Raw genomic sequence first — 7,483 nt, 5'->3', positions numbered from 1 at the left:
CTATTTATAAGACACAGTACCTCTCTCATTTCTTCAATTTTATTCAAGTTTATATAATTCAACAATCCTAAATTTTTTTTTATTTCTTTCTTCAATATTTTCTTTTGTCATATTATCAATGGTCATTTTCGAAAATCAAAACCAATCATCTAATAATCTTCCAGAGGATGTCATTCAATACATTTTAGCTTTCTTGCCTATCAAAGATGCAGTTGTTACTTCATCATTTTTGTGCACTAGGTACAAAAGATCTTGGTGTTATAATCGTCATTTATTGTTTGGTATAGATTTTTATTTACGATACAATCAACTAAAATTGGCGACAATAGTTGATCATGTATTCAATTCGCACAAAGGTGGTGAAATTAAAATATTTCAGTTACATATTAATCCTATTGGGATTGCAACTTTGCTTAGAAGATGGTTACAAATTTGCATTCAAAAAGATTTAGAAGATCTCGAATTGCATTTTCACCAATCTTGTTTTACAATAGAATTTAGTGTTTTTAACGCACTACAAAAGTTAAAAACACTAAAACTCGTTAATTGTGTGATCCAATTATCTGAGGTTCCAAGTGGCTTACGATTTCTTCAAAGACTAAATCTATGTAACATCGACATGACTGAAGATGTGTTTAATGTGTTTATTGAGAATTGTATAATGATTCAAACTATTGATTTGATCCATTGCTCTAGGATTAAGAAATTGATCTTATTTGCTAAAGAAAATAATCATTTTAGAAAATTGACAATAGTTGGATGCCAGGACTTAGAAGAGATTTGGATTGATTCACAAACTCTTCGTTCCATTTTTTACCATGGAAATTTTGTTGTAGTTCGAGTTGAACAAGGGATGCAATTGTATGAGGCTTTCTTTTACTTTATAACTTTCAAAAACTACATGCAAGCTACTCAACTTGAATCTCTAGTTAGTGATCTCTCTAAAGTCTCAATTCTCACCACTACACATCTATTTATTGAGGTATATATTAATGTTTGCTTCTTATGTTGTGATTTTCAACTCCTTCTGTATTGTTTTATTAATGTACGTATTGATTATGGCGTGCAATATATTTATATAAATTTATTATTTTTATTAACAGATGCTTTTATTCACATGTCTTTTCAGGGTCTGATTGAAAGTCCTCGTGATGCCGAATTTCGAGACAAACAGTATTTTTTTATAAATTTGAAGGAACTTCATTTGTTCTTGGATGGAGGAATATTTTGCAATCCTTATCATATCATCATGTTTCTCAAAAAATGTCCATGCTTGATTAAACTTTACATTGATGTGAGTATTTCTAATTATTTTTAAACTACTTTGTTGGTAATAACTATTAATCATTGATTGATATGATATTAAAATCTACAATATATTTTTGTCTTTAGTCTGAATTTAAACTATATGTGCAGCTAAATGATTACCAACTTGACCTTAGAATGTACTGGGAAATGCATCAAAAACATCTGCTTGACAACTGTAATCACAAATTTTCTTGTCTCAAAGATGTAGTGTTGAGAAGTTTTAAGTTTCTACCATCGGAACTTGAGTTAGTAAAGAGTATTTTGCAAAGAGCAACAATTTTGGAGAGTTTGAATTTTGTTCCTCCAAAAACTATGGGTTGTAGCTTGTTAAAAAGACAAGATGCACTAAAATACAAAAAACTTTTTGATTCATGGAGAGCATCAACAAAAGCCATAATAAAATTAGATGAAAACTATGTTGAGAAGACTTTACATAATCCTACATGTTTATAATACTGGATAGGTGCAAGATGAGTTTGAAAGTGGACTTGAATAAGAACATGTTTGTCTCTTTGAAATATGTGTTTTTTTTCATGGTGTTGTGATATTATAATGGTATTATTTCATTTTAATTGTATGTAAATTTTCAATTACTATATGGCATTGAGTTTTATGTTGTTTTCTATAATCAATAAATTCATATTATAACGTTAAAATTTATTGTGTTTTTTCATTAGTTATAATTTGTTGAACTTTTTTATGTATCCATATTTTCCCCATTTTGGGGCTACAACAATGAAACCTGAAACCTAAATTATAATAATTTAGAGTTCCTTAAGAACTATACTTAAATGGGGAAGTTATAAATTAATTGATGCACGCATATAGAACATTTTTTAAAACTAACATGAACTCTAATGGATAATGAAATTCTGATTAAATTATATAAGAGAATCACTCTTGATTAAAAGAATCATTTATCATGTTTTATTAACTTTTAAATTCCAACATTTTTAAAAAGGAAAAAATTTAGGTGCTTTCCAACATATTAGTAAATAACACAACAGGAAAATCTCTTATTAGCGACAACGAAAATCACATCTAATTTGTAGCCAATCCATATAAAACAGAGATAGACTGAGATTAGTTGTGGATTAACTACTAAATATGTTGTAGCATGGATTAGTGGCCAATTATCTTGTCCCAAATTTCCTAACGAAGTTCCAACTAATATTTAAAATTTCCTAGCAAAAGCGCCACTAAATTCTAGCTATAGCGCTACAATATCACTGTAACTCGCAAGCTAAATAAGGCTAATTTTTTTTAATGATTATTTCTAATCAAGCCTAGTTAAGTTAGATTGTAAAAAAATTATACTTTGAAAACGATTTTCCTCCCAAAATTATCATACAAGACAAGTTACTACACATATACAAATTATAGGTCAATCACCATACGTTTATCAAGAACAAGTGAATATCCACCACAGAGGTCAAGAATACATCCATTTTTTGCCTTGAAAATACAAAATTTAAGAGAGAATTAAATTATAAACAAAAGGAACAAGAGCAACAAAGGTAACACGAGAGACCATAATATTGATCAATGGTGAAGAAAGTATGTGATATTCATCAACTTACAAACATGCCCAATGAACACAACAATTAACTACCTTGCCTCCATATACTCAACTTCTTGAGAGAAGAAAATTCCTTGGTCGGCATTCTGTAATCCTTACTATACCTGAAAGAGAAAAATACATGGGTTCGAATGCGCGATGTAAAAAAATAAAACCATAAGTTTCAAAATTTGAATAATTATATCAGCATGAAGCAAGATAATTCAGGGTATACCTTACATGTGTTTTAGAATTGCGATCCAATTGGCATTCATTAGCAGACTCAACAAGTTCATCGCAGAGTCTCTGAAGTTCAGTTAGTGTCTCTAACTACCTCAACAAAAGCAATGCATAAAAATGCCATGAGCATTTGCATATATACAACTTCCAATAAACCAAAGTACGGAAGTTCATTTCATCTGTTCAATTATGCATCAATGAAATTCAAATATAATACCTGGCAACTATCTCCATATACCAAATCACCATTGGAAATTTGTCGGTTATATTCAACAAGAAGTCCCCTTCTGTTAATTTCTGCAACAGACTCAACAAATTCCAATACAAATCTAATAAAAAATGACTTTCAAACCCTTCATTTGAGGAACCACTGGTAAACTCACCTTTACCCTACAGTTATTACAAGGATAAAAATTATAACATTCCATCAAAACATAAGACATTCATGAGTATTGGTTGGCACTTGTGTCATGGAACAAAGATTTGTAGAATACCCAAACATATTGTTAAGAGGGACCTGAAATAATTCACACCATCATCAAATTAACCATGTCTATTGGGAAAAAAAAACTTCGATACTAGTTAAAATGTTTTAAGTTTTAGGTACTACTAACATAAGCTATAAGGACAAACTCATCCCCGTCCTAATCATTGCCAACAATCACCCCTTTTCTCCTTTCATGCATAAAGTATGTCAGAATATTCTGAAATTTACCACTATACTTTTATAAGCAAGCTCCCACTACAACAAAAAATTAATAAAATGGCACTAGATTATAAGCAAGTTTTAGTACCATGTCATGTAACAAGTTATTTAAATGCTAAGCTTTACATAAACGTTGCAGGCGATTCCCTGGTAGTGGTCGATATAGTATTTCCTCAAGTAGAAAACTCAAATGATTGAGAAACCATTTTTTTCTAAATTGGGGCCTGACTTCAAGAAAATTGAGGAGTTGATATCAATAGAATAAATGAAAAGTAGGATAAGAAAATAATTGAAAGAAGTTTACTTGGGAAATAATGTCCCCTCTCTGAGATAGGGCCAATCATTATCTAAAGGAAAGAAAATTGATGTGTTGATGCATGAAATTTTGATTCATTGTCATATCTAAAGGCCTCTAAATTTTAAACCCAATCAGTAAAATTGTCATGCCCAATAGCAAAATAAACAATACCATCTATACATAAACCCAACCATAACCCAAACAAAACAGAGCCTATGAACTTGTAAAAGTAGTGAGAAATACAATTGGTTTTTACCATAATCACATTATTTAATTATGTGCAATGACATAATAAAAAGTAACAAAGGTAACTATTCTTAGTAAAACTAGCACTTGTATGGGGCTACATAATTGAGCCCGTTTGTTTCAGCTTTAAAAAAATAGATTTTTTTTCTTTGTATTTTTTAAAATAGATTTTACAAAACCATTTTTTAAAATATTACAAGTTTTTTATATTTGTTATTTCAAAATTAAAACATTATGTTTGACATCTTATAATATAAATAAACATTATTGAAGACCAAAACATAGTCAAAATGGTAATTTTTTTAAAATATGGTATTTAAAAAAATGATTTTTATAAAAATCTATTTGAAATAGCTTCAAAATTAAGTGGTTTTTTTGTTATCCAAAAAATTATTCAAAAAAAGATGAAATACCTAAAATAACATTTTAAGAATAACTATTCAAACCAAATTTTCATTTGAAGCTATTATGAAAAGTTTTTTTGTAATTTTTTTTACACAAAATTATGTAACACTATAAAAATCTTTTTTAGAAAAAGTCAAAACAAACGGGTCCAATATATAAGAAATTGTGAGCATCGGTATAAAAATGGCCTTCTACGTATCGTGTCTAATATAAATTTTTTAGCTTAGTCATCCAAGCATGGGTCACAACCACCCTTCATTCTACGCATCTAGTCAAGCACATTAATAATCAAACGTATCAAAAAACTCAGAATTATAGATGAATCCATTGATTAACCATTTGATCGTGTTGTGAAGGCAAAACTAAAGAAGTATAAAGACTAAATATTAGTTTCATTATACTGTTTGTGTACTTCATCCACAACTTGATCACAATTCCTTTTTCACTATATATTCATGTAAAGGTATAAATGCAAGGAAAATATTTAAAATAAAAAAGTAGAGGACCTCTTAATTTGCATTTTCATACAACTCCCTTACAATCCAGCATGCTTGTGTCCAAATATAGCCTTATCCCGGAGCTAAACTGCATTTGTGCATTGTGAGGTATTAAATAAAGGCTATCGCACAACATGAATGTCAATTAAGTAACTATGTGATTTGTACTAGATTTAAAGAATATGTTTGGATTTAGAGTCTGTTACCCAACTCAGAGCTAATTGCAACCCAAATGTTGCAATTAGGCGATTAGCGGCGGACCTCAATGAAGGGGGAAGTTCCAACAACTTTTAATGTTAAACTATGAAGCTTTGAATAATCTTATGCTATAGAAAGGAAATAAGTTACCGAAGTTGACTTGACAAGAATACATCTTGGTATTCGTCCTCATCATCAAAAAATTATGGAGGATCGGGAGAACCAATTCCAACAACAGTGCTTCCACTACATGATATATATTAAGCCAACCCATACTAAATAAACCACAGTAACAGCAAAATAAATATTGTTCTACCATTAGAAAAGAATAAGAAGTGGACACTATTCCCAATCACAGCAAAATGTTAGGTTTCAAGTTTCTTTGTCTTGTTGACATGAAGATAACATCATACTCTCCATGACCAGTTGTTGTAATTCGTTGTAATACATCAATCCTTAATATAGAAGAGTTTGATTAGAATAAAGATGATTCCGATCATGTACAAAGAGGGGTAGGTACATCACTCAGAGATGGAGAATAAGAAGCGTTATGGGAGATCGAAAGAGGAAGAGACGAAGTTGGATCGCACAGAGAAGATGAAGAAACACAGAGTCAGAAACTCTTCTCCCTTTTATAAGGATACTTTCTTTTTATACACACACACACACACACACACACACATATATATATATATATATATATATATATATATATATATATATAAACTAACTCGGTTGAAAAAGAATGTAAAATTGATTGAATCACTAAATTATTTAATTGTTTTTAAATGTTTTTTTATATTTGAAAAACTAGCTGGCCCCTCGCATAATGACCATGGTGATATGTGGGGGGTCAGCTAGTTTTAAAGATGTTGCTTTTAAACATGTTACTTTAGATACTTGAAAAACTAGCTGACCTCCCACATATCACGGTGGTGAAAAACTAGTTGGCCCTCACATATCACCATGGTCATTACAAACAAACGTCAGGAAATGCTTAAAGCTCAAGGGTTCGATTCCCAACCATAACATGATTTAATAATATTTGGTGTGCCATTTTTCACTAGGGTTGATTGTGTAAACGGTTTATATATATATATATATATATATATATATATATATATATATATATATATATATATATATATATATATATATATATATATATATATATATATATATATATATTGGGGTGCAACAATTCTCCCCTCGTTAAAAATAAATATGTCATCAATGGTTTAAGTACTTAATTAAATTCATTAAACTTTTCATAACTATTAATATACCCTCAAGTACATATAAGCCTAGTTAGAATAACAAAAACACCCATCTTAAATAATCTAAAGTGACAGAAGTCCCTTCAACCCTTCATTTGACCCAGAATAGTTTATTGATTACTAATTATGGTCCAAGATAATAAATGACATCTCTTAAATACAAATTAGTGCAAAGTTTACTTAAGGTTCCATAAACATTTTGTGAAGGGACCAAAATATCCTTTTTAGGACAAAATGTCTACTTTACAACTTAACCTCCTAATTCCTTAGTCAGCAGCACATCATTGGTTCCCAACACCCTTATCACTTTTGAAATATCACAATAAGTTCCCCGATTAATAACATAACACATCACATTCAGGATGTTACAATAACATTAAAATTTATTGTGTTCTCTCATTGATTATAATTTGATGGTTTTGTTATTTATCAATATTGTTCCTCCATTTTTGAGCTACAACAATGAAACTTAAATTAGAATGATGATATAGAGTGCCTTATGATTTATATGTAAACGAAGAAGTTCTAAATTAATTGATGCACATATATAAAACATTTTTTAAATCTAACATATGAATTCAAATGGTTAATGAAATTAGGATGGAATCATTTATGGGCATCCCTCCTAACTTAGAAAAAATCATTCACCATGTTTCATTTACTTTTAAATTCTAACATTTTGTTAAAAAGGTAAAAAAAGTTTCCATTCCACTGTTAGAAAATGAGAAAATGTTAGAAAAACCATGCATA

General features: G+C 29.6%; 1 protein-coding gene across 1 annotated transcript; it reads left to right on the top strand.

Moving 5' to 3' along the window:
* The first annotated feature begins 619 nt into the window (after positions 1-619).
* Positions 620-1,761, top strand: LOC131597385 (putative FBD-associated F-box protein At1g61330). Its single transcript, XM_058870088.1, has 3 exons — positions 620-982; positions 1,130-1,294; positions 1,417-1,761. Exons 1-3 carry the CDS (start codon positions 620-622, stop codon positions 1,759-1,761), a joined length of 873 nt encoding a protein of 290 aa, XP_058726071.1.
* Positions 1,762-7,483: the final 5,722 nt, after the last annotated feature.

Source organism: Vicia villosa, linkage group LG1 (genome assembly GCF_029867415.1).
Source record: "Vicia villosa cultivar HV-30 ecotype Madison, WI linkage group LG1, Vvil1.0, whole genome shotgun sequence".
Classification (NCBI taxonomy): Eukaryota; Viridiplantae; Streptophyta; class Magnoliopsida; order Fabales; family Fabaceae; genus Vicia; species Vicia villosa.
This window is presented reverse-complemented; position numbering and strand designations above follow the sequence as displayed.

Bases quoted from the DNA above. Each gene is read 5' to 3' on its own strand.
- LOC131597385 (XM_058870088.1), top strand. From the start codon at position 620: ATGACTGAAGATGTGTTTAATGTGTTTATTGAGAATTGTATAATGATT. The intron at 983-1,129 runs GTATATATTAAT...ATGTCTTTTCAG, and splicing joins CTACACATCTATTTATTGAG to GGTCTGATTGAAAGTCCTCG. The intron at 1,295-1,416 runs GTGAGTATTTCT...CTATATGTGCAG, and splicing joins TGATTAAACTTTACATTGAT to CTAAATGATTACCAACTTGA.